The following is a 26,486-nucleotide window of genomic DNA, read 5'->3' as shown; positions in this document are numbered from 1 at the left end:
TAGTGCGAAGCAACCACAGTCCAAAGCGAGTGTTGCTGCTTTATGAAAAAAGCGTTTCCCGTGCTTTGAACCAAGTGCGTGAAATTTGAGACAGTTGCAGGAGATGAGCTCATTTTCAATATGAAGTGACCGGCAGCGCCCCCACACTGGCTGTTGGCTTGGCGCCCCCAAATTCGTCCAGTCGCAGGTGCTGTCTACGCTCGCAAGCGGCCGAAATCTCGTTTGAGGTTCCACACCGTATCCTAGAGTATGGGAGAAAATTTCAATAATGTTTCAATAAGTTATTGAACTTCCCCATTATAGGTGTGCTCTGGGTGGTACAAATTGCAAACCGAAATCTTCGGCGTAGCTGGAGAGGTTGGAAAGGTTACACTGGAAGCCTTTAATGCCTCATCGTTGTAAGCAGCAGTTGTCGACAGAAATGTCACGCTTTTCGATTGGTCGAAGTGGTCGTGACGTCAGAGTGCGCGAATTTCAAACAGGGCCATAGTACTTTGGCTAGTAGCCATGCAACCAATTTAAGGAATCGTGTAGTGATGCTCCAAGTAAATGGAACTCAGTTTAGTTAATTACTTTATTAACCAATTAGTGTAATTAACCTTTCTAGTCAGTTCAGATAAATAAATAAAACCGAGTAGGAAATTGGTCGAGCTGGGGAATCGAACAGGGTCTCCGGAGTGCGAGACGAGCACACTACCACTCCGCCATGCCAGCTCGCTGGTTTGGATTGAACGAAGGCGCGTCTAGTGAATACGATGTCTTCGGTCACTCCCATCTTCCTTCCTTCCCGTTACGACGAGGTTCAGGTGTCCACCAAAACGTGCGGGACAGATACATTTCCTTTCCTCAAAAACTGGCGATGGCGTTCATTGGACTCCCTGGCAGCGCTACAAGACGCTCTCACGTTCCACTCTTAGAGGCGAAGCTTAACATCTTAACCACACATCAGTGACACAAGCAGCTACACTGCGCTCAAGGCTTTCGCCTCACAGCACTTTAGGTCAACAAAGCACCCCCTGAATTTATTTCACCGTTTTTTCCGGCCAGTACGCCCTCAGTCGAGCGCATTTCACTCTCAGCAACTGCCGCCGGAAGATGGTTCCAGTTTGATTCGTGCCTCAGGTACCCGTTATTTCAATGCGCAGGTCTGCATTTACGCCTGTCACGCAAAATCTGCTCGCAAGACACGCGCGTCCGCACCGCAAGAGGGTCCAAGCTCACGTGCGCAATTATATAGGGCAGCCGTGCGTCAGTAAGCGTTGATAACACTTCGCGCGATAACCGCGGCTCACCAACATACTCCCATTGCTCTTTTCGGCGACTTTAACTTTCCCGCAATAAACTGGTCCGACCTTTCCACCACTACATGTAAAGATAACATCGAAAGCGATTTTGTCAACACGTGTCTAACCTTTGGTCTGTCCCAGCTCGTATCAAACCCGACAAGACAAAGCAATCATTCCTCCAACATACTCGACCTCGTGTTAACTTCTAACCCTGTCCGTGAGAAGCGGTCTGTGAACAAGGATTTCTGGTTGCGAAAATTCATCCGGTAAGTCAGCCCTCCTGTAATTTAGCCAGTCGTCTTTAAGCGACTGCTAAATTACTCGAAGCACAGATGATCGTTCCTTAGAGCTAGTTTTCCTCAAATTATTCGCGGGAACAATTTTCCGGGATGGCTTATATACGCTAATGGTTCTCTCCTTCATATCTGTGAGCAAAAAGTGCTCAGAATTGCGAGTATGTGTGAAAAAAAAATAGCTGCTGTTCAACTGCTGCTGAACCTGGTTAGAGAGCGAAAGATATGGCATATCGGGCAACTATATGCGGCTTGGCGTCTGTAAGGTTGAGTGCGTTCCGGACACTGTATAGGCAGCGCACCGATCCTGGCACCATGGCAGGTGGCACTCAATGGTTGATCACGAGAGTTTGCTCATCCGATGAACGCTGCGGCCTATTGCAGAAGTGCCGCTTGTCTGCCACAACGTTGTCAGCGCTAACGCATGCAGCCCACATCTCTCTCTCTCATCACCCCACGTACGCGATTTAGGCGTCCACTGACCCAGGGAGCCAGTTATGCCGACTTTCATTAGTTAAAATCATCGCAGTGCAAAACATTTTCAACGCCAACGCCAATGAACGCAATGGATGCCGAGAGCCTATGGCTTCAGTACCGAGTTTCTGGCACAACGTTGTCAATGCCAACGCATGCAACGCACATTTGTCACTAACGCCACGTAGCTTAATTAAAACACGACTGAGGTGTCCAGTGTTTCAAGAGGGCAGCTATGCGCCTTTCATTTGCTTTCCAAGCTCCCGCTCCATTGGTTTCGTAGATTAAAGCGCGACTATAAGGTGTCCACTGTCCCATGGGGCCAGTTATGCGCCTTTCGTTTGCTTGCGAAGCTCAAAGTCATTTGAAGGTGAAAACTTGTCGCACGGCGAAGGCTTCTCTAGGTACCGTAGTGAAGCTTTCGCTTCAAAACATCTTGGGCCTGCTACCGTACGCTGCTCTAGAATACCGGCCACGCTTGCCCCAAGATGGCGGCCGCGAAGCCGATGTCCACCCTGTACGGCGGTGCGCTACATTGGGGTTCCCTAGGTTGATTGGTGTCACCTTTTCGCGCACTTTTGCGTACGTTCTCAGACACCCTTAGAGCGTATGGGAGCGGTGGTCTCGGTCTCAAAGGAGATGCCCTCGACTCAGCGTGGAAAGCTGAGCCAGAAACCAGCTCCTAAGTGACAAGGGGCAAATCTTCTCTTTAAAGGGACACTGAGGAGAAATTGAAGTTGGCTTGTATCGACAGAATACCAGCTCCTGATTACAAAAACGCCACTCATACTGACGACAAAGCTCTTGTAACGTAGAAAAGAGCAAGAACCAAAATACAGGTATCGCCGCCACAGGCCAAACTCGCAAGTACAAGCGTGATGACTTCATAGGACAAAACAGTGTTGCTAGAACCAATGCTTCCAGTAACACTGGGACACGAGAGCCACGAATCACTGAGGCGCAGCCAAATGCATGCGCAAATCTCCTTGACGACGTCAGATGGCGCCAAGTAGCCGGCAGCTACGCGCGCGCCTGCAGCATCGGGACCAACCAGCGCCTGCTCACCGACGCTAGAGGGGCTCCCGGTATTCCGCTAACGGCAACAAGGTATGCTAAAGGGTATGCGGTATGCGAGAACTTCGTTGACGACTTCGAGAACGGGATCCATCGTAACGCTGGCAAAACGCCGTTGCAAACGTAAACGAAGCGACGGCCGCAATAGCCAATAGATGCCTGCAACGTGCGGCCGGCGGTAGCTTTTTTTCGGCTGCTGCTAGGCCGCTCTGCTGGTCGTCAGAAATCACGGAGTCTGCGTTACGTCATGTGCACGTCATGTTTCACGTCACTTAGTCCTGTGTCGTCATAGGAGAATCCCAAGTTTGAATCAGAGAGGCGGGAAAAACTTTTCAACTTCGAAACCAAATTTCTTAGAAATAAATGCATCTTTTGCTTCCGGCCAAGAGGCAACAAAGCCATGAAATGCCGAACTATCGGATTTTGCTATAAAAAAAATATTAAGAGAGCTCTCCTCACTGTCCCTTTAATAAAAATTTGTCCCGCACTCGCACCGGGTAGTTATGTCTTGCGCAGAAAACCAATAGGGTGCGCTTTTGACCATAAATAGCAGAAAACTACAAGCGTGCAGAGGGTGGATGTATCCAGGTTAGTCAGTGAAGTGGTCGTGCGAAGAAGTTAGAAAAGCGCAGTGAGCAGTTCGGCAGGGAAAAATGCAATGGAGGTGCGCGAACAACTTCCCATTAAAAAAAATGCTCTTCAGAATTTCTGCGTATAGAATGGCTGAAATTTTTAGCTACTCTCCGCAGAGCTTACTACTCCTTGTTCGGCCTCCGAGCCCACGACTGTAATGCTGACCACGGCGGCCGCATTCAGAAAATACAAGAAAAAAAATGGTTTGGTTCGGGTGCACTGTGCGACGTTAGTGCATATTACGGAAATTCCGGCAGCTGAAATTCACCTGTCGTCTCAAAGCCAACGTGTATATATAACTGGGTCAATAAACCCCACATAGCAAAGCAAAATAATTTCGATGATCCCGAAGCGAAGATTTTTAGCTCCAAGTTTGCAGCGTGTATGCGCATCCTTTTGCTGTTCGTTATCATCGCCCCACCAGCGTGATGCTTAAACTGTATTTTGTTCGAACCTAACGTGTTTTGCAAGCAGTTTCTTCGCAATTTCTCTAGATTATTGTAGTGTGTATGAGGATATTTTCTGCTGTCTGTAGTCATAATTGGCCACCAGTGCGCTTGAATGCGACCTGCCTCCACTGCATTTATTTCTCTTTTCATGTGGCTTTTACAAAAGCCGAAGGCATTTGCCTATTCTGAAAAAGTGTACATCCCGAAATGAAGTAGACAACGCCCTTACGCTTATCATCGTCTGTTTTAATATTCGTTCGTCTTGAGGGCAAAATTCATTTGAGGTGCATTGGAGTTTTTCCAAATGTTTCAGTTCGGGGATGGACAGGCGTAAGCTTTCAAGGAAGCCTGTGCGTAGAACGTGATTATACGAATAGAGGATCCGGGAAAAGATGTCGGGGTACATCCCGATAATAACAGGCTGTGCTTCAAGTGAGATAACGCAGCGATGTGTGCGCAGAAGCCAGTGTTGCGCCTTGGTCCATTCGAGATCGGCTTAACTCGAACAGACGAGCGCCGTCGCCTTCATGCGGAACAGGCTGAGCAGCCCGGTTGATCCCGGAAACAGCTGCCGTCCAAGATGCCCACCGAAGGGGAATTCCTTCCACAGAGACAGCTGCAGGGCAACGTGGCATGCACTGGATTCCGAAGCCAGGCATGGGGCACAGTAGTCGATGATTCGTCCCCAGAAGGGGCCCCTCGCTGCCTCCAGGTGGTCCAGTCGGGCCCAGCATGGTCGCCCAAGTTCCCCTTCACGATGGCCCATTCCTCTGGAACACAGCCTTCGAGATCCGGTGCTGGAACAGGGCGAGAAAGTACAGGTTGCTCAATAAAAATTGCGCGTACCTTGGAGAGTTTGTCCAGGGGTGGTAAAGTTATCGCTCTATGGGAGCTGGTCGTTTCAGATCTAGATTTCGATTTGACCATGTGCACATTGACGCAATTGAGGCCATGCAATCTACTCCTGCTCTGTTTGTTATGGCAAGTTTTACAGATTTCTCCGTACTGCTAATATGAAAAGAGGACTTCTCTGGCACCCTTTATATCAACGCCTAAAAATGTTCTTTAGTATTTATCAGAATCAGATAAGAATTAGTGCTTGAAGTTACTTAGATCAAACGCACTGCGTTTCTTGTGGAAACGATTCGAAACCGATGCTTCCACCAAGCCACTGCAGCACAGACTCGTTTGAACATTCACTTTTTCGGCGCACCATTATAGCGACCGGAACGTGTTATACCAGAAGATCTGCCGCAAAACTGTGGAGTTGTTTCGTGAAGCTTTGTGCCGCACGCTACGACATTATAGTGTCGCTGCGGGTATTTAAAATTAAAAAACGCTAAAAAGTATGGAGTGTCGGGTGACAGTAAGTACGAAGGGTGGCTTTTTTGGAAGCACTAGCAAAAATAACGGCCACAGACAGAGAGACCGTCATTCCGTGAGGGCTAGAACGGTGGCATCGCAGTGGTTCTGCGTGGTCGTATCTTGGCCTTATAACGATTATACTACTGTTTTCAATACACGAGTTTGCAATGACGCGTCTGGTTCTCTCACTCGATGTCACCGAACTATGGATGCTTCGTAACACTCTGAGCATTACTCTTCGCTGAGCATTACTCTTCGAGGGCTAGTGTCGGCGTCCCACCCAAGCGCACTTCCTGCACTTTATTGGCCAGTGGGCTCTCCAAAAGTGGTTTTACTCTCAAGATTTGCTGGCTGGCATACGAAAGAGGCATTTTCTTTTCTCGGCCAAAAATATCCTCCAGGAAGTACGTTCGTTCAATCTCATTAGGAGGTGCAGCGGTGCACGTTTGGTCAGGTGCTTTTCAATTTTTTAGGCAATGCTTTTTCTCTGAGTCAGAGAGCAGGGAACAAAATGAGTGGATAGCGAAAGCACTGCTTAAAGGGGTGGAGACACCAAATTTGTGGTTCGGGCGTTCTTAGTTTCAAACGTTTCTTATGGCTCCAGGAAGCATGATACACACTCAGAGATTCATATATTCACAGTGAATAATTTATTATCGCATTTTTAGGTGAACGATTTTCGGTTTCGGTTTCGGAACGCCGAGTTGGACAGTGACGTCACAGAGGGGGAAGATCAACTACTTCGCTTGGTCACGTGGGTCCACAAAAGTTGTGACGCACCTACTGCTGCATCGTCTGCTTTCTCACACACGTGCTGACCAGCGCATGAAAAAAAACAACAGCATGTCTAGTACCAGCAGCTCGGATTCTGACGGATCTGAATCCAATGAGTGAGGACATCAACTTTTTTTTTTATCGCACGCTAATATCGCCTTCGCGGGTTCGCGTGAGGATGCGAAGCACTTTGGAAAATGCCAGTAAGCATCACTGCGCTGCGCCCACAACCGGTGTCACACTTCGCCGCCGTGCAGCAGTACCTGAGCGCTGCTTGGGTTGGTGTACAAATATCACAAGAAAAGACAAAATCGCTTTGTTATCAGAACTGCCAGCTATACTCGAGCAGCGACAAAGCATGCCTGCTTATGTTGGGAGCTTTCGGCAACGGCACCGCTCGCGGGCGCTCCGGGCGACGAGCTCTGCTGCTGCCTGGCTGGCTGCCGTGGTCGTCGCTAGGCCTATAGCCTGTTTCGCAAGCGGCCGGCGCTTCGGTAGTCGCCTGCGCTATAATAAAAGGAATACTTTTCACAAATAGCTTTAGTGTCAACAGCATCATCTCACAATAAAATAATAGTATGGTCAATCTCCTCGACGCTTTCGGCAGCGGAGCTAGCGGGCGCCAGGCGAGCCGGACCCCAACGTCGGGCCAGCGGCAGCTGCGAGGCGGTTCTGGCAAGAAAATTGCTCATATCACCGTTGTTACCTCTACCAGCAGCTCAGTATTGGTCAGCGATCCTCAAAAATGACACTTTTTTCACATTTCTTGTACCATGGTTTATTATTTACGTCAAGAACACTCCTTAGCTCGCTTTTATGACGTCGGCAGACGGTATCCAGGCTGGCCGACCGACTGGCAGGCACGGCGTACTTCACGTCCGCACAAAACAGCCATGCTACAAGTAAGGATGCTTCCTAGATTCGAGATACGACAGCATGACTGTACTGAAAGTGGATCTTTCGGCAACGACACTGCCTGCGGCAACGCCGGGCGACGACCTGCGCGCTGGTCCCAGACTGCCCTAGTCGTCGCTAGGCCTGAGCTGGTTTCACGACCAACTCCGCAGCTGAGGGCGCTTCGGGACTGGCCAGCGCTCAGAAACGTGCGCCGCTCGGCACCCCTTTACTGTGAACTCGTCCCACAATAAAAGATATGTTCGATTTCCACGACGTCTTCAGCAACAGAGCTAGCAGACGGCAGGCGAACCGCACCAGGTAGCAGCAGCACAAAACCGATATGGGATGAAATTTGCTTGCATCGCAGTCATCACTTCTATCAGGAACTCGGTATTTGCCAACGATCGTCAGAAACGATGCATTTTTGATATTCATATATCCCAGGGTTTGCTATGAACGTGAACAAACAATACTGTCGAGTTCTTCGGATGCCGGTGGTCGGCACGAAGACTGGCGCAGGCCGCCCGGCTCCAAGGAGTGCGCCCTATTTCATCATGACGCTGCCGCTCTCCGGGCTCGCATTGGTTGCCGCTTCCCGTCGTTGCGTTTGTCGCGAGCGGCTCGCCGTTGACATCTAGCAGGCCGGACGCAGGCGACGAGCTGCAATCGGACGCTGCGACGCTGTTCGCAACGGCGCGCCGCAAACCGAGCGAGTGGCGGTTAGCAGCAAATGCGGCTCGCTGGTGCGTCGACTGCGCTCACGCGGCTGTGCCCCGCTCATCATACGTCACTGTATTTTGGTATGACGTCACTAAAACTTTAATTTGTTTACCCCCTTGTGACATCAGCGTTGATGGCGCTAGCGATGGGGTCTAGATCGTGAGAGTGAGCATTTAGGTAATCTTTGGAACCGAATTAAAATATTTTTGAAACGTTTGTTGCGTCCAACACCTGGATGTGAGTGCCCTTGCATACATAGGAATCCCATAGCAGGCTTTTTATAGCTTCAAAATTTGGTGTCTCCACCCCTTTAAGCACTTAGTCAAACCGTTTCAGAAACAGGCAGGCAGGAGAGAATCGCGAAGAAGGACTCGGTTTGGTTTGGTTTGGTTTATGGGGTTTAACGTCCCAAAGCGACTAAGGCTATGAGAGACGCCGTAGTGGAGGGCTCCGGAAATTTCGACCACCTGGGGTTCTTTAACGTGCACTGACATCGCACAGTACACGGGCCTCTAGAATTTCTCCTCCAAAGAAATTCTAGCCGCCGCGGCCGGGATCGAACCCGCGTCTTTCGGGTCAGCAGCCGAGCACCATATCTACTGAGCCACCGCGGCGGAAAAGAAGGACTCGACCGAGAACGACGCTATCTTGCTCCGCATCGCATGTCCGCCAGGTTTTCCAGCCTGCAGGAACGTACGCGCAGTGCATGCCATATATATTGATGACGTAGCGCCGACGCGAGTCTTTACGTCGAATATGCATCGACGCCCGCCAAAAGGTGCCTTTGGTGAACACAGATCGGCGTTAAAATACTATCGCCATAAAAATCAAAGGACAGCCCATATACGAAAACTGGAAATTGGTTTTTGAGGAAAGGAAATCGCACAGTAAGGCCTCATCTCGGTGGGCATCCGAACAGCGCCTTAAGTGAAGGACGGAAGGCGGGAGTGAAAGAAGAAAGAGAGAGGGGTGCCGTAGTGGAGGGCTCCGGATTTATTTCCAATTTTACCTAGCCGGCACTGAACATATGCCTTCAGCCAAGTGGGATCACGTGTCCGAATGTGCAACGTTGACACTAGCGCTGTATTGTATGGCATGAATATTTTTCCTTTCAAGCACCCCGCCTTACTGCAGCAGGCTACGCTTCCCATTGAATATAATTAAACCAGTGCTCCACCAAACCATCAGAGCGCTGAGAACCTCCAACCTGCTCCCCTCAGTGTTAATCGCGCATTGAAACTCCTGTTCGTTTTCGAAAAGGAACATAGCACAACTCAAATGCCGGCCACCACCATGCAACCTGTGCCTCCAAAAAAGACGAGACCGCACGAATCAGGGAATCGAGTAGTTACGGGGCTATGTAGACTACGACTGAACACCAGCACTTTCGCCTTTGCAGAAAAAAAAATGCACCTTCCATTCTTTCTTATACGATATTGAAGCACACAGGCTCTGTCGCTGCCGCTGGCCTGCCTGCTGCATTCACTGCTGGTTGCACCTCGCAGCTGATGACAATGACGATAGGCGCGTTCGAAAGTGCTGCTTATCGCTGTGAAAACCAGGACCAATTAACTTGCAACACAGTAACAGTCCACGCACTTGCATCCCCACGTTCTACGGGAGTCGGCCTGGCTGGCTTGCATTCCGAAACACTCGGTAGGAATGGCAATGCAATTACGCATCGTTGTTGGTGAGCGTTCTGGGGAGCTATTTATTTTTTTTAAACGCTAACACACACACAAAAAAATAATTGACACGCATGCACTGATTACCAATCTTGTTGAAACTGCGAGCTGGTGTCTGCAGTGACTGCAGCAGATCAACATAATGTGCTTTATTTCTGCCAAAAGTAATGACACATCTACCGCACCGGGTTACAGTGCACAGTATGCACAAAAGAGAACAGCGGGCTGTTGCGGCTCGAGGTAGCGTGGCTGGGATGAGGAACGTCTGAATCTTCGCAGTTGGAGATTACAAAAACAAGCAGATTTAATGACAAGAAACTGAGACACTTATTTACATAAATTTACAAAAAGAAGAGCAAGGAATCAAAATTTAAGAGTTCATAGCGTCGAGCGTCTGGATGAGCCTGTTAACCAAGGCTCAGAGCCACTGGATGGACCTATTACCGAAGGTCCAGAGCGTTCGTGCCCACTTTGGTCGCAGGTTATATAGCCCAAGACTCCGCCCCTGCACCAGGCGACATTCCATCGCGACACAAAAGATCGGCACCAGCACCGCCATCGAAGATCTGTTGAGCCTCCTCACTAGGCAGTAACTCATCGATCAACAAAAGATCGGCACCACACGTCACTGCCAACTAAGACACCTGCTTAGAGCCCGCACGTGGGAACTGGCGAGTCCGCATTCCTAAGTCCGCAGTCCGCATTCCTATAGCATTGTGTCGTGTTGACGTCACAGCCGCAGCTGCGCAGGCTTCCTCTGATTCGTTCCGGGTTTTTTTTCAAGACGAGGGACACCCTTTCTTCTCCTGTCGTCGGTTGCTTCTCGAAGGGGAGGTCGTTTTCGCCGAGCCGAGTGCGGGAAGAGCCTCATTGGCCACTTCCCAGAAAGTCACCCTTTTCTGTGAGGTCATCGTGGGGTCAAGTTGAAGTCAAACGACCCGTCAAAATTGTCGCTACGTTGAATCTCCCTTTGTTTCATCTCGGGTCTCAAGATGGGTCGTAACAGCTACCTCCCCCGCCAGACGAGTCTCGGCGAGTAGCAGTCATCGCTGCTGCACGAAGAGACGACTTGCAGAAGCATGCCAGAAGTATGCCAGAAGCCCTCTGCCGCTCGCAACGTGGTCTTCTATTACGCCGGCCAAATTCTTTAGCCGCGCCCTGCGCGGTCGTGGTTGGATGGCCGGTCCACAAGCAGGTGCTTCAAGAAAACTGCGTGCTTGATTGGTTCCGCCTCTGCTCGACCTACTGTGGAAAGGGTGCCTCCACCATTTCTTTGTCCCTGCCTGCAGCGACCCCCTCCGACTCACGCGCTCTCTGTGGCGACCCTTTTTGTGGCTGTCGAGCCCTATTCTTCGTAACGCAAAGCATGCGTCTCGTGTCCAATGACCACGCCGTCTGTCGCTCTTTCGGCCCGCAAGGGCAGTCACCTGGGCTTTCATCGTGCCCATCCGCCTTCGGGAAAATGACACTGTGGGTTTTCCCTTTCCCTCAACAGTTCTCGCTGTGCTGTCCCGTGTTAATTTGCCGGCCCTCGCATCAGCATTAATCTTTGCCCTAGCCTTTCTCAATTGCTTGTCGCGTTCGCGATGTTTCTTGGGTAGCGACGCTACTCGTGCTTTACTCTGAGTGCTAGGCGGCGGATTAACTGACGAATCGTCTACTCCGGTGGTTTCGTCTGAGCTGCAAAGCTCATTTTCCTGTTGTTTTACTATCGGAGCAGCATCCTCCTCATTCCGGGCAACAGAAACAATCTCGTCTGTACGGCACTTTCCGGCGAGCGTTGCGCTCCTGCCTGGCGCTTCACTGTTGCCGTCAGGCAATTCCCGTTCACTCTTTGTGCCGCTTAGTACCGGCGCCTCAACTTCTTGACTGCTAGTGCTCGCCAGCTGCACCATCGGTGTCCCCTCTGTGGCTCTGTCATTTCTTTCACACCGAACCTCACTGCATTCTTTCTGGCGCGGGACCTCTGCCTTATCTGACAACGCGCCATCTCTCTCAGGGCTAACAGTAAGCGTTTCTCCCATCTCATCTTCCTTGCATGGCTTCCCGTTCACTACCAGGTCATGCATGCAAGGTTTCAGCAGCTTCATGTTTTCATCGCAGTCACTGACATATGAGAACGCCACCTTTTCTTTTCGGCAGTTCATTGCTATGTGACCCGGCTCCTTGCATCTGTAACAAGTGAACGGCCTCCTAGCCTCAAACGCGGCTTTGTCCCTCTGTGCATTGGCCACTTTTGCACCCTTCTCACTGTCGTCCTGTTTTTGAGATTTCTCGTAAGGAACCTTCCTTTCTTTCTTCTCGACTGTAGAGCTCGCAAAGTGCCTCTCGGGACGATAATTCGCACTCCTTCCGAAATTACGGGGCCTATCAACTCTAGTTGTGTTGCTAAACTGCCGGCGCGAAGCGTACTCCTCAACGAGTTCGGCAGCTTTCGTCGCCGACGCTACGTTGTCCCGGTCCCTTAGCCAATTTCTCTCCTCTTCAGGGAGGCAGTTGTAAAACTGTTCCAACAAAATTCTCTCAACTACAGCGTCCCGGTCACTATATGACTCCGTACTCTTTAGCCACTCAACCAAGTTCACTTTCAAATTGTATAAGAAATCGGGATAGCTCTCGTCCCTCGACTTCTTAGCTCCCCGAAATCTTTGTCTGAACGCCTCGGCGCTAAGTCTATACTTTCGTAGAAGGCAAGCCTTGACCTTCTCGTAGTTGTCCGCGTCCTCCTTGCTGAGCCGCGCGACAACCTCCGCTGCTTCGCAGGGCAGAACCGTCAGTAACCTTTGAGACCAAGTTTCTTGACTGTAGGCGAGGTTCTCGCAGGTTCGTTCAAAATTTGCAAGATACAGACCGATATCCCTTGATACCACATATGGCTGCATATGCTTAGACATCTTGAACCCTGTCTCCTTGCTGAGAAGAGGTATCGCTTGCTGGGGACAATTGCCCGACCTCTTACTCAACTCCATTTCTAACTTATGGAGCTCAATCTGCCGCTCCATTCTTTTTGCCTCAATCTCACTTTCGCGCTCACGCCTCTTATCCCCTTCTTCCCGCTCTTTCTGCTGTCTGAGCTGCTCTTCTTCTCGCTCTTTCCTTTTTTGCTCGATGAGGTTCCATGCTTCAATGAGCTCCTCATCATCTGCCCCCAAATCAGTAATGGCCTGAATTATCACGGGTTTTCGTGCCAAACCCCTTGTCTCAATCCCCAATTCCTCACACAACTGCAACAGGTCCGGCTTCTGCAGCCTCTGCAGGTCCATGATAGCTCGGAGTCTGGGCTATTTCCAAAACCACTATGCAAAAAATACCAAACCTCTAGGATTTAAGCACAGGTTTCTACCAGTTCTAAAATTTAACCCTCTTTTTAGAAGCTGGTCCACATCAGAGGAAAAGCCAAGCACTCACCCACACACGTGATCATGACCCGAGATAGCTGCACTCTCGCTGGCCGACCGTTGTTGCCGCTTGTTGCTTCAGATCACCAGTCGTTGTTCCACAGATGTCGGGACTTCCAGGCCTCGAATCCCAAGGCTTCGGATCATAAGGCTTCGGATCATAAGGCTTCGGATCATAAGGCTTCGGATCCCACCGCTGTTCACCAGTTGTTGCGACGCAAGGTAGCAGATCCCACCGCTGCCGCCAGTTGTTGCGGCTCGAGGTAGCGTGGCTGGGATGAGGAACGTCTGAATCTTCAGATGGTTGGAGATTACAAAAACAAGCAGATTTAATGACAAGAAACTGAGACACTTATTTACATAAATTTACAAAAAGAAGAGCAAGGAATCAAAATTTAAGAGTTCATAGCGTCGAGCGTCTGGATGAGCCTGTTAACCAAGGCTCAGAGCCACTGGATGGACCTATTACCGAAGGTCCAGAGCGTTCGTGCCCACTTTGGTCGCAGGTTATATAGCCCAAGACTCCGCCCCTGCACCAGGCGACATTCCATCGCGACACAAAAGATCGGCACCAGCACCGCCATCGAAGATCTGTTGAGCCTCCTCACTAGGCAGTAACTCATCGATCAACAAAAGATCGGCACCACACGTCACTGCCAACTAAGACACCTGCTTAGAGCCCGCACGTGGGAACTGGCGAGTCCGCATTCCTAAGTCCGCAGTCCGCATTCCTATAGCATTGTGTCGTGTTGACGTCACAGCCGCAGCTGCGCAGGCTTCCTCTGATTCGTTCCGGGTTTTTTTTTCAAGACGAGGGACACCCTTTCTTCTCCTGTCGTCGGTTGCTTCTCGAAGGGGAGGTCGTTTTCGCCGAGCCGAGTGCGGGAAGAGCCTCATTGGCCACTTCCCAGAAAGTCACCCTTTTCTGTGAGGTCATCGTGGGGTCAAGTTGAAGTCAAACGACCCGTCAAAATTGTCGCTACGTTGAATCTCCCTTTGTTTCATCTCGGGTCTCAAGATGGGTCGTAACAGGGCCCTCTGAACGGACAGTGAAAGACGGGCAAAACACATGTGATACAAGCACCCACACCGTATACACAGCGCGGAAGCGACACTCGGATAAGTCAGGGACACGAGAGGCCCGCTGGCACTGTACTCACTAAGGGGCCCTAAATGCCTGGAAACGCCATTCCTGCCGCCCGTCAAGTAGTCCCATTTTCTTGTTTTTGTTTGCTTTTAGGGCTGCGGGAATACAAGCAATTTTCGAAGAGCTAAAAGCGCTCTGTTGGATACAGTGAACAACTGAAGTAGTACAAGCTCAATATTATTCGAAACAAATCTAATACCTCCTCGAGTTCCTGGATAGTTTTGAATTAATTGGCACGAAATTCGAATACGGCGCGCAGTAGTGTCTTTCGCCAATGGATTCGAAAACGCGCTGAGCACACTCGGACGTCGCACGTAGCTCGGCCTCGCTGTGCGGGTCTCCCAGCGGGGAGGACGCTTTCCCCGCCGGTATACAGCGCCATTCGTGTACGACGCGACAGGGCTGAGCCAGCTTTCGTAAGCCTTGCCTCAGAGCCCAATATCAGAGGCAATGGTTCAAACTCTGGTCACTCACACCAACTCACATTTACGGCAAATTGTTCATTGTCGTCTTCAGTAGAAAAGGGTAATTTTCCTCTTCGTATAACGTGACGGTCATAGAGTGAATAAGCATTTCCTGCTGTGTGTACCCTATCGGAGATAGCGCTCAGCCTTTCGACAGCTACGACCACAGAGAGACCTTCGCTGTTGCAAGCGGCTGTTCGTTTTGCACTAATATTAGCACAAGTAGCGAATAATAACACGTATATTCGATTTGTATTCGATTCTTTTACAGTTCCTTTCGTATTCGATTTCGTTTTAGCTGCGCTATTCGTATTTTCTTGGTTTCCCTTTCCCAGTGCAAACTCTCATGTGAAAGCGGAACCCATCGCCACCGCATCATTTCTGAGGCTTCGGAATGCCAATCCGTCGTCGCCACAGGGTTAATACCGCATTGCCTCTACACAGCGCCACGCGCTCCCATGCTCGCTGCAACAGCGGTTGTGCCTGTATTGACTGCCCCGAGCAGCAGAGGTAATCGGCCCGATATTGGAAACGTATCGGCAAAGGCCGGCGCTACGAAGGACCAGAGTGAAACCATCCATTTCCAGTACTGGACACATTACCTGCGCTGCTTGGGTGAAGAGGACAAAAAGTTACGGCGGGCACTTAAGACTATATTACTTGCTGTGAATGCGAAAGCAATAACGTCTCATAGAGAGTTCTGTTGCGAATTGTTTTGCATTTTCTTGCGGATTTGTGTCCCCTCGTTTTCGTTGGCCACTCCGCGTTTGGGTGCCAACTGCTGCAGCCCTTTCCCATTTACTGTTTCCCTTTCCCATCATGTCATGAGGCCTGTCGCATCACGCGATATTACACTATAGCGATATGATATGTCACGTGTTGCACACGTGCTTCCTTTGGTCACATGGGTTGTAAATTGAGTATTCACATCAAAGACCTATGATGTCATCGATACCAAGTGAAAGGCCTTTCACTTAAAGGCCTTCCCTATTAAGGGCTTTGAACTCAAGGCCTTGAAACTGAAAGCCTTTACCCTCGAGGCCATTATCACGGTCATGTAACTAATGACCCTCACCTTTATTTAGTACCGTTATCATTCCGTCAATGCCCAATATAATTAACTCATGTCGTTACCGAGTTTCGGGGTGCCGCTTATTCCAGACGGCGCTGGGTTTCGTTGCCGATGAGCCGTACAATGCTTTCGCACTAAATAGGACCGAGCGCGGACCAAACTGCATCGCTGTCTTCATTCGTGACCCCGCAAATGTGCTCTGCAGAGGACGCTCGGCACGACTGCTGTGAACGGCGAGCTGCCCACCGGAGAGCGACGCTTTCCCTCACCTGGATCTCTCGCGGGAGGAAGCCCTATGCGAGGACGTTGCTTCGTGCCAGCAGAAAAAGAACAAAACCCGTTCAGCGAATGCGGCGCCAGTCGAGAAACCAAGAGTATCGAAGGTCTCTGCAGCGAAACCTTGGAAGACTCTGCTCGTGTCGCTACAGACGGAGAAGCTTCAGGGCATATGGATACGGTGCGGAGCAATAGTGTATGAAATTATTGCAACGGAAACACGTTTAACGGGCAAGAGCACCATCGCGTGCATTTAATGGACGCGCCAAACACGGACTCGGCAGCAGATTGCCAAGCCTCTAGGATCCACATCCAAACGATTCAGCTGATGTTCACGTGGTATGGAATATTAAGGAAGGACCACTTTTGTCTTCCTTTGTTGGAGAATTAAGGCGAACATCTTCCGAAAACCGACATGAACAACTAACGTAAACAGCGAAGCTGGCGCCGAACATGAAGACGCGGCAGAAGCCGAAATGTGAGCAAATAATCCGAAAATTTCCATCCGAATCGTATCTTCCTGAAGCAAACAAAACGCCCGAAGGCTACAAACGAGAAAACAGACAAGCAATCCGCATTATACCAACAAGCTCACCAGGAGGTGCCCAGGATTAAAGCTTCAGCCCCAAGCGGGATTCGAACCAGCGGCGGCGCATTCCGATCGGCGATCCAGAGCAAGCTGTCTTTCTCCGTGAAACCGAAGACTGTGCCACAGTGAGCGATTTGGATTCAGATCCTCAGCTGCGATTTTATCGCGCCCCTTCGCTGAATCCGAGACCTCCTCCGGATCGCCGATCGAATCGGCAATTAGACAACTCTGCGCTTTGTAAATGGTAGCCTCTCGCGCTGACCGTTAGATGTCGCCATCTTCACTTTCCATCCGCTCTTTCGGCACGGCAGAGCAGGGGGAAGGCGCTTGAAACAGCGAATGCTGCGAGCAACGCTGCACGCGATGCCCGCCACGAAGAAGTGAAGCTGCGACGCTGTCTCCGCGCGCACAGCGATGGAGGCGGTGTCAGCACCTCCTCCACTTCGTCACGCGGGTCGCTATTTCCTGCTCTAGATTTCGTAACTGGAGCACGTAATTTTGCACCTCTCCCTCATCTCCAAACAATTTTGTTTTGTCCGTCTCTAAGTCGCATCTTTGGAGCCTCCATCCTCAGTTCCCGTAAATTCTTCCCGCCATGGGGCTTTTTGTTGTTCTAATCTAGGATTTCTTTTTTTTTTCTCTTAGAATCGTCTCCACGAGACGATGGAGGAAGACGCACTCCACCTGCTAGACGCATCTACTGTCTGCGCTCGCGCCTCCGCGGACATCAGCGCGCGAACAGCGCAGGTTGTTCCCGCACACTGCGCAGGCTAGAAGCAAACGCAAACATTAAGAGCCACGAAGAAGCCAGGCGCCTCATCACTGCCACCGAAAGGCCCGTTCTGCACGGAAAAGAGCAAGATGAGAACAACCTCAAGCGAGTAACGCCAGAACACGTATCAAGCGACGAATCGTCAGCCTGCGAGTCCAAGGACCCCCTGGACCTCACAACAGACACTCCTGGCACTGTCAGCAGTGAACCTGTCTTCACAGCGCCTCTTACACCAGAGCCGCCTACCCTACGTCGCTACGACAGTAGCACCCCTGACAACCACACAACTCTGGCTTCAGGAAACGCCCAGACAACCAACCTTCCTGCTACATGCTGCGCCGAAGCCATCGAGCAAGATGCCTGCGTTGATGAGGCAGTTCAAGAAACGTTCCCACTGAGCACAGACACGCTTGAACTTGTCATGGAGAGTGCTACACAAACCAGCCCTGACCACAACAGCCGGCGGCACGCTCCCGAGCACTCCAGCAAAACTGGAACTGTGGAATAATCTGCCGCAAGCACAGGGAATGAATTTGACCACCTCCCCACAACCCCCGACACCGCTGAGTCTGCCGTCAGTCAAAACGCACATCGCCCTGCCCAGCTCATCAGCGATGCATTCACAGAAGCTGATTATTCACGCACTACGCGTGATTATGCAAAGAAAAAGCCAAGCGCAAAACCCCGCCGCCGCGCCCCTTCCTCTCACAAGGCGGCCCCAACCGGAGCAAGCGCAAAGCAAGCCCCTCCTCCCGGCAAGTCCCCGGCGGCCCAATCGGCTCCGCCCGCTCCTGCGTCGTCTGCTACGAGCGACCTCGGCCCGTCTGCCGCCCGCTTCTCTGCACGCTCGCAGCAAGTCAAAACAAAATCGAGAATCGCAACCATCCTCTGCTACCCTGCGGGCAGCAAGGCCAACCTCCTGTCCATTTCGAGGGATGCTGTTGCCGCAGTCTTGAGCAAAGAACCCGCTGTCAAAGCTGTACGAGTTCACCAGCGGCGCAATGTTATATATTGCTGCGGATAATATAATACCACAGCTGAACCCCCGCACCTTCTCGCATTCGACACTATTTGTGACGTAAAGGTGCGTGCCCTAGAAGCTTGCGGACACGCATGCTCCGGCCGCCTATTCAGTGTTGACCGCGCTTTCACAGAAGAAGACACAATTGCCGGAATCGAGAGCAAGGTTCCCGTTCTCGGGTGCTCCCGCAGAGGAAACGATGTCATACTCCGATTCGCTGGCACCAGGCCACCGCAGGAAGTGGCTTTGTTCAAGTTACGACGACAAGTACGGGCTCGCCTTCCCCGTCCTCGTCAATGCCTTCAGTGCGGCATATTTGGACACGCCACCGCTGCCTACAAAGCCAAACCGCGCTGCCTGCGATGCGGAAATGACCACCATGCATCGCGATGTGAAGCTGAGAAGGCTGGCTACGTAAACTGCCGCGGTGCACACGCCTGCACCGAGCCTCGCCGCCCTCGCTGGCAAGAAGAGCGTCGCATCGCGTTACCCTGGCAACTTCCGGGAAGTACATGTCCAGGCAGCAGTGAGCTGCACTCGAAGCTCAAAACAGAAGTCTGGCGCAAGCAACCCACCGCAAGAAGGCACCATAGAGCCCCGCGAAGCTGCACACAACTCCGAAAGCCTGACAGAAGCCCCAGTGCCTCAGTCAACGCGCGGCACCCGCTCATACAGAGATGCTTTGAACCGACAGAGCGCTCTGTCGGTCTCCTTGGCTTTTTCCTGTGGTTGTCTTTTTTATAGCGCAACTTGGTTCCTTCAAAGCAATGCACCAACTTGCCCAACAAGAAGTTCTTCTACGCAGAGATGCCGTGGAGGGCCGCACAGTGCGGCGCAGCCCCCGCCGGGTGAGCGCGACGTCGTTATCGCGGCGCTCGCCAACCGCCCCCATGGACGCACTGCCGCCCACTTCACCAGCACGAGAACTCTGCGCTGCGGCTCTCGCCGCTCAGCAATCACCCAGCCATAACCATGGCTAACTCACCTCACGCCTACCTAGCGAGGTCATCATCGAAGCCCTGTGCGCGCTCGGTGTGTGTGACATACGTCAGGTGTTTTAAGGCGAAAGCATTAATGCTTCATACTGTCGTTAGCAGCCATGTCGGCAAATTTGTCCGTGTTTCCCGACATGCAAAACAAGCCCAACTAAGGCGAAAGCCTTTATACTGTCGTTAGCAGCCGTGTCGGCAGATTTGTCCGTGTTTGGCGTCACTACCTAAAAAGAAACTGCGTCGAGGCTGGGAATCGAACCAGGGCCTTTGGCATTTCAAGCGGAGACACTACCACTCCGCCACGAAGGCTCAAGGTTTGAGCATGAATAAAGGCGCATCTAGTGAATGCATGGGTTTCACAAAAAGAAGGAGTAAAAATAAAAGAAAAATAAAAACACTAAAAATAAGAAAATAAACAAAAACACAGAACAAAATAAAGGCAATAAATTATGGAAAATAAAAATACGAAAAGAAACAAAAATAAAAATGAAATAAAAACAAAACTAAAATATAAAAATAAATAAATAAAAACAAACACTGCGCCAGGAAACGCTTTCGCCTTGCAGCACTTCAGCTCCGCACGGCGTGAAGTGCGTCGTATACCGCAGGGCAGTGCAATCAGCCCTCATCTCTTCAGCATGGCCCTTGCTCGACTGCCACAGTGTGCCTGGCCGCCTCACCTGAAGCGCGCGTCGCCATATATACGCTAATGACGTCGCGCTTTTCGTCACTTCGAAAGCACGCAAAGCTCTGCAGGACGCCTTGGGTGCTGTCGCTGTCCCTTTGAAAAACATTGGGCTAGAACTGACTCCGTCCACAACCGAGGCCCCTCTCGTGCACCGGCGTCCAGCTGCTGCGCGTAGTCGCACACCGCAGCTTTGCCCCGAGGGAGTCCCCTTGGCGAAGCCAGGCTAAATACTTCGGGCTGCACACACCTGGGGAACTGAGGTGGCCAAACTTGACGGCGAAACCGAAAGAATCGCCACCATCGCCAAACATCACGGTGACTGCACAGAGACTCTCGTTGTGCGAGTGTGCGGTGCTGGAACACCTTTCGTTCCCAATGAGCTCACCAGCTACAGTGGGCAACGCTCTACAGGCACTTGTTGCATTTGTCGATGCGCCAATCTACACGCAAAGTTCAGCGCCGCCGTCATCTCGTCCAGAGCGCCATAGCCTGCGCCTCCAACGGGTTCGCGCGCCGCCGGGCCGCGCTCCGTGCATTGCCGGCCGGCCACTCCGACCCCAGCCGTGGAGCTCGTAGCTTCACCTCCTCCTCCCTGTGCGTGCGTGCGTGCCGAGAAGAGAGGCACTGGTCCGAGAAGCACTGGAGGCAGAGCCGAGAAGAGAGGCCCTGCCTGGTTCGAGAGGAGAGGCCCTGCCTCTCTTCTCGGCTCTGCCTCCAGTGCTTCCCGGAGCAGCCTCCACTACTCTATCCCTGACGCAGTGCCGTTATAGTGTCTCTACGGCAGAGATAACGCTGCGTCCCCACCCAATGGTTCGCGTTCCTGGCGGAACTCAACGCGAACCATATGCAGAAATAAATCTGGGTTTTTCAACATGACGGCGCACCAGCACATTATCTGGCGAAGGTTCGCGACTGGCTGGATCCAAATTTTCCGGAATGATGGATGGGTCGCGGATCCCCAAATATGTCCTGGCGTCCACGCTCACCTGACCTGACACCCTGCGATTTTTTCGTGTGGGGTTTTGTAAAATCCATCGTGTACAGCACAGGGACACTCAGCACTGTTCACGAGGTGAAAGTGTGCATTGAGGCTGCGTTCACCCGAACTGACGACACCATGCGGGAGAACGCTTTCAACGGATGCTTCAAGCGCTTTGAGAAATGCATTGAAGCAAACGGCGGCCACATCGAATGCTGAGCTCAACACTGCCTCAAGCACTGCCCCATAAACGGGCCTGTTCAGGGTCACCCCAGTCCTGTCTGGCGACAGCTCGCGCAGCACCGCTGCTCCGCACCCTTACCCTCTACAAATAACCCAGAACAACACATTAGCAACGCAGACGGCGTGGCGCAGCAGCTGCTCTTAGTCTCACCTGAAAATGCCATGAACATTTATTGCATTTAAAGTTCGACATCGTCATATCGCAGTCGTTGGCAGAAAAACAAAAGCAGACGACGAGAATGAAGATTGGAACGCTTTCTGCGATAGACAAAAATCGAACTCTTTGAAATTGCGGCAACCTCGCGCAGACAATGTTTACTGCGTCCAACATTGATACGGTAGTCAAGAAAGTTATTTCAAAGCAACCGCGCTACCCTCCCCCACCCTCCCCGGTAGAGGGCTCGCTTCTCCGGTGGGTGCGAGATGGCGCCACGGATACCACTGCTGCGAAGACTTTCGGTTTTTGGTTCGCGACGGTGGGGATTTCCAAATAATTCACATCGAATCAGGCAAGGACACCGCCCAAATGTAGCACAAAACAAAATTGACCACCAAATGCAAGCAATGTGCGAAATTTGAGCCTGAACAAACGTGCCGTTAAGCCGAGAGAATTTTTTTTCTTTACTCTGATTTACGCAACAGTCGTCCGGCGCTACGCTTTTCCTTGCATGCACCTACTGTCGACCACCAGACAGACTCAATATTACAAACGAGTACAAACGAATGATGTGCCATTACTAACAAAAACCCAACTTACCTCTAAGGGATGCAGTTCTCGCAGCGCATGTAGTCGGCGTAGATCGATGTCTTGCGGTGAAACCGAGTGCTGAAGGGACGCAGCTGGAGCCCACCTGATCGGAGACGACGACCGACGCCAGACGCTAAGAAAGATGGGTGGCAACAGTTTTCAGAACCGTCCAGCCAGAATCTCATGCTCTTAAGGCCCGTTGGGTTCACGACTTACCTGGCTCGTGGTACGAGACCGACCGCACGGCTTGGACGCCCGCTTGAAGGGCTCTGCCCTTCGTCTCCATTCTCGATTTATGGCAGTCATAACCGGAGCTCACTGTAGCAGCGGAACAAGGCTAATCGAAATGCCTGAGTGGACCTAGAATACAAGGCATAGTAAAAGGTATCATGGCACAGTTCTAAGCAGCCGCCCTCACATTGTGGTCGCTATATATTGTAGCTATAAGGAGGTTTACCTGACACGCTGATAGGAACGCCTTGCTGCCAGGTCAGCCTCTGTTCGTTCTCCTCAGCCAAGCATAAGAGGTGGCACTCAATGTGCGCTGCCAAGCCAAGGCTCAAAAGAATTCCAAAAGAACATCAGAGCGCGCAACGGCCGCGCGCCCAGACCTGTGCTACCTGTGACCTGTGATACATGATGATGATGATAGCCGAAGGTGTGGCTCCGGCCGAAATTAATCGCAAAACTCGCTACTCTGCGCAGAGCTCTTTCTTAGGGCCCGATTCTTGGTGTTCACCATCGAGGAAGGAAAGAAGAGAGTTTTCCTTCCTCCATGCTTGGCAGCAGCAGCAGTGATGATCACTATATTAGGAATTAGCCGCACAGTGGCGCTAACTACTCTCCCGCTGCAATCCCTTCGCTCGCAAATGGGTCGCAGGGAGAAAAATATATCTTTCTCTAAGCAGAAATCATCAACGTCATCAATCCGTGGGGTTCATGCAGCGCGATAATGGCGGTGCCACCGGTGTTGTTCGGCTTTTCGCAAGTCGTCGCATGTGTCTGTCTTTTGTTACCTCGAACTGCGAGAGGTGAGCGACTTTCGAGAGCACCACGATGAGACAGGTCGTCTGTGCAAGGATGTATTGTGGCGAGAGGCCGTACCGAACTGTCGAGCTGTCTGGCGCTGTCGCCAACGGTGAACGTCGCTTGGTGGTGGTGGTGTAAACTTTATTGGCCATGACAAATTACAGGTGGGGGGCAGAGCCCCCCTCATGGCCTGCGGGAGTGGTCCACACAGTGGGTTCCTCCCTTACAAATGGTGTGCCAGACCCTGGAGGGCCAGCCTGTTAGAGGCACTGGTGATGGCGAGTCGTTGGTCTTGGAGTGCTGAACTGGACATCAGCTGTTCCCAGTAAGTGAGTGCCACCTCTGGGGGAGGGGTGTGCGGGTAAGTGGAACAGGTGAGCAGAACATGCAGAAAGTCGCCTGGTTTGCCACATAGTCGACAGGAGGAGGAGAATAGGTCAGGGAAGCGTCCGTGCATGACTATCGGGTATGGGAGTGTGCGAGTTTGAAGCCTGCGCCAGAAAGTTGATTGCGTGGTTGATAGCGAAGGGTGAGGAGGTGCGTATATCTGTCTGTTGGAACGATAGTGTTGTAGGATGTCACTGAAATTTAACAGGCACTCCCCTTCGACGGAGGAGGCGGTGTGCTCACCCGCCCGGAGGGTAAGATCTCGGGCGAGGGCATGCGCCTCCTCGTTTCCGGGTAGTCCGGCATGTGCTGGCGCCCAGATGAGCGTTACGGTTCTGTAGGGATTCCAGCGTCGGAGTATGCTGCTGGCTTGCCGAGAGATACGACCAGTGCTATAATTAAGGATTGCTGTTTGCGAATCGGATATAATTTTGGTAGCGGCTGAAGAGATGGCTAGAGCGATAGCCGCTTCCTCTGCCGTGGTTATGGATGAGGTAAGAATGGTCCCTGTCGTGATGGGGCGGCCGTCACTGCGAACAGCCACTATAGCTGCCTGTGCGCCTGATGCATAGAGCGAGGCATCAGTATATGCTACATTGGGATCCTCTCCGTAAGCTCTGTATAGTGCTAAGGCCCGGGCCTCTCTGCGCTTTTTATCGCGCTCCGGGTGCATGTGTTTAGGGAGGGGGGTATCTGAACTGCAGCTCTTATGGGAGTGGGGATTGTGGCAGTGCCGGGTATAACGCCGACAGGCGATATGCGAAGAGACTGCAGAAGAGCTCGTCCTGCGGGGGTGCGTGTGAGTCTGGCTAGTTGTGCCGTTTTGGTGGCCTCACAGAGTTCCTCGAAAGTGTTATGTATTCCTAGTCGAAGAAGGCGCTCTATGGAAGTGCATGGGGTAAGGCGTAAAGCTGTGCGCGTACTGCTCCGAATGAGGCCGTCTAGGCGTTCTCTATCTTTCGCTAAGAGGGGCAGATACGGTAGTGCATATGTTGTTCTACTGGTGATGTAAGCCTGTGTTAGTCGAAGCGTGTTTGGTTCCCGTAGGCCAGATTTTCTGTGTGCCACACGTTTGATGAGCCTAGTGGCTTGTGTGTGCGTTTGTAGCGCTTGGATCGTGTCAGTGTGAGAGCCAGAAGTATTGAGAAACATTCCCAGTATGCGAACCTTTGGCACTGTGGGAATCGGTTCCTTGCCCAAAACGAGCTGAATATTTGGTGGTGTGCCAGACATTCGGTGGGGTTTGTATATGAAAAGTTGCGATTTCGTGGGGGAGCATGAGAGCCCTCTATCATGGACGTACGTGCAAATGATATTTAGTGCTGTTTGTAAGCGGTGTTCTATCTCCGCGTCGCTACCTCGGCATGTCCATAGTGTAATGTCATCGGCATAGAAGCTGAAGTGTAGGTTGGGTATCGACTTGAGTAATTTAGGTAATCCCATCATGGCTATGTTAAAGAGAGTCGGGGAGAGGACCGCTCCCTGTGGGGTGCCTCGTGCTCCGATGTTGATGTCGTTTAAGGAATGCGGGCCGAATGAGAGATGGGCTGTGCGATTACTGAGGAAATTAGGTAGAAAGTCGAAACTGTCAAACTCTAATGTCTACATTGAAAAACACTGCGCTATTTACTTGCGCTGCTTACTTGTTTCGAAGGGAAAAACCAGTGTAGTGTATTGGCGATGGACGTGATTGCGAAGTGCTGTTCTCGGGTGTTCAGTGACTCTTTTGCATGCGTTACACAATGAATCATTAATTGTGTGTATAGAATTCAGTGCGGCGTCGATTATTCCGAGCGGCCTCGGCTAGCGGCAACCCGCCATTGATCGGCGTACTCGGCGGCTTTAAAGTGAGCGGCGTCTGATTTGGGAAGTCTCCACTTTTGAGCTGTTGTCACGAGGAAAATTCTTTGAAGTGCTTCCGTTCGTAGTAATGTTTTGTATTAGATGTCGGATTCGGTGTGTTACGGGTGTGAGCTAGTGCGGTGAGATGAGGATTGTGGAAAGCTGTGTATTTGGGCCGTGAGCAGAGATTCCGCTGCGCAGGTCATCGAATGCAACAAATGGTGTCGTATATTAGCGCACTTGCCGCTGCAGTTGACATTGTTATTGTGAGAAGCCGACGACGAGGTTCCATGGCTCCTGAATAGGGTGCACGAAGAGGTTGACAAAGCTCGCTGTTCATTCTCCACACAGTAGCTCGTCATCGTCCTCTCGCGGTAACAATATAAACGAGTAAAAATTCAGGCTTCTTACACACCAATGAGATGTAAGCGCAGCGTGAGTGAACGTTGTGGCTGGCATTTAATTGTTGACATCCGCTCTCGTGTTTTTAATCTTTGTAAATATCATCTTTGTAACTAAAGTTGTCCATTTGCTCGATCGTAATCTACTATCGTTGTTTTTCACTGCTGCCACAACTCACAAGGGTGTAGAAACTGGTGCTGTAGGTTATGGAATGGTATATATAACATTTGCTACGCATATCATGTGAGTGGCCTACAGCGGTTGTACGGTCGGTGATTTTTACAGAAAAGAGAACAGTGCACCAGGTCTCGGAGGAAGGAAAGGCTTCAGGTGAACCACTGAAGCAGATGACTTGACCGGCCGGCCTGCGCGGCCGGCCTAGCTGCGAAAACCTGATACAGGAGGGACTGGAAAAAAACCCAAAAAACTAAGGCACTCTGTTTTGTAGAACATAAAAGAAAAAGCAATCTTTTTGCAAAATAAAACACCGTTATAATTATACTGCAATATCAACCAACATTTACTTTAATTTTGAGTTCATTGCGATTTTTACTTTTGACGCACTACATTACGATGCGGACAAGGAGCGAGAACAGGTGCCGCAGCCTTGGCTGCGTTGACTGCTATGTATGAAACGGAGTATACTTAGCTTAGGCTTGAAGAGGGAACGGAAGAAACTAAAGAAGCGGAGGCGCAGTAACAAGTTAGCAGGAAGAGGGAAAATAGGGGAATTAAAGATATCAATGCAGAACAGATATTCGGCTTTAACTGAAGGAGACGATCTAAA

At 51.2% G+C, this 26,486-nt stretch overlaps 1 protein-coding gene and 1 long non-coding RNA gene across 8 annotated transcripts in view; one reads left to right on the top strand and one right to left on the bottom strand.

Annotated features, from left to right (window-relative positions):
• Positions 1 to 1,477: 1,477 nt before the first annotated feature.
• Positions 1,478 to 26,486, top strand: part of LOC149357737 (uncharacterized) — a 54,850-nt gene continuing 29,841 nt past the window's right edge. For 3 of the 5 annotated variants that reach the window (XR_016291875.1, XR_016291872.1, XR_016291877.1), the window contains exon 1: positions 22,992 to 23,393. This is a non-coding gene — a long non-coding RNA (uncharacterized LOC149357737). Of the gene's footprint in view, positions 1,553 to 22,973; positions 23,394 to 26,486 lie in introns of those variants that run through there. The other 2 variants (XR_016291874.1, XR_016291873.1) reach the window with 2 other exon arrangements.
• On the bottom strand, positions 4,435 to 22,712 carry LOC149357738 (uncharacterized). Of its 3 annotated transcripts, XM_089584872.1 has the most exons (5): positions 22,497 to 22,712; positions 22,256 to 22,399; positions 22,049 to 22,172; positions 13,059 to 13,342; positions 4,435 to 5,006 (listed from the first exon to the last, which is right to left on the bottom strand). In XM_089584872.1, exons 2-4 carry the CDS (start codon positions 22,343 to 22,345, stop codon positions 13,071 to 13,073), a joined length of 486 nt encoding a protein of 161 aa, XP_089440998.1. In that variant the 5' UTR covers positions 22,346 to 22,399; positions 22,497 to 22,712; the 3' UTR covers positions 4,435 to 5,006; positions 13,059 to 13,070. The 3 variants fall into 3 exon arrangements, with proteins under 3 accessions (XP_089440998.1, XP_089440999.1, XP_089440997.1); XM_089584873.1 differs by lacking the exon at positions 13,059 to 13,342 and having other exon boundaries at positions 22,049 to 22,142; positions 22,497 to 22,699; XM_089584871.1 differs by lacking the exon at positions 13,059 to 13,342 and having other exon boundaries at positions 22,497 to 22,693.

Source organism: Amblyomma mixtum, chromosome 3 (assembly GCF_055824585.1).
Source record: "Amblyomma mixtum isolate Tamu chromosome 3, ASM5582458v1, whole genome shotgun sequence".
NCBI lineage: Eukaryota > Metazoa > Arthropoda > Arachnida > Ixodida > Ixodidae > Amblyomma > Amblyomma mixtum.
The sequence above is the reverse complement of the archived record's forward strand: the minus strand, read 5'-3'. Positions and strand labels throughout refer to the sequence as shown.

Bases quoted from the DNA above. Each gene is read 5' to 3' on its own strand.
- LOC149357738 (XM_089584872.1), bottom strand. From the start codon at position 22,345: ATGACTGCCATAAATCGAGAATGGAGACGAAGGGCAGAGCCCTTCAAG. The intron at 22,173-22,255 runs GTAAGTCGTGAA...CATCTTTCTTAG, and splicing joins GGTCTCGTACCACGAGCCAG to CGTCTGGCGTCGGTCGTCGT. The intron at 13,343-22,048 runs GTAAGTTGGGTT...AACCATCTGAAG, and splicing joins GAGAACTGCATCCCTTAGAG to ATTCAGACGTTCCTCATCCC.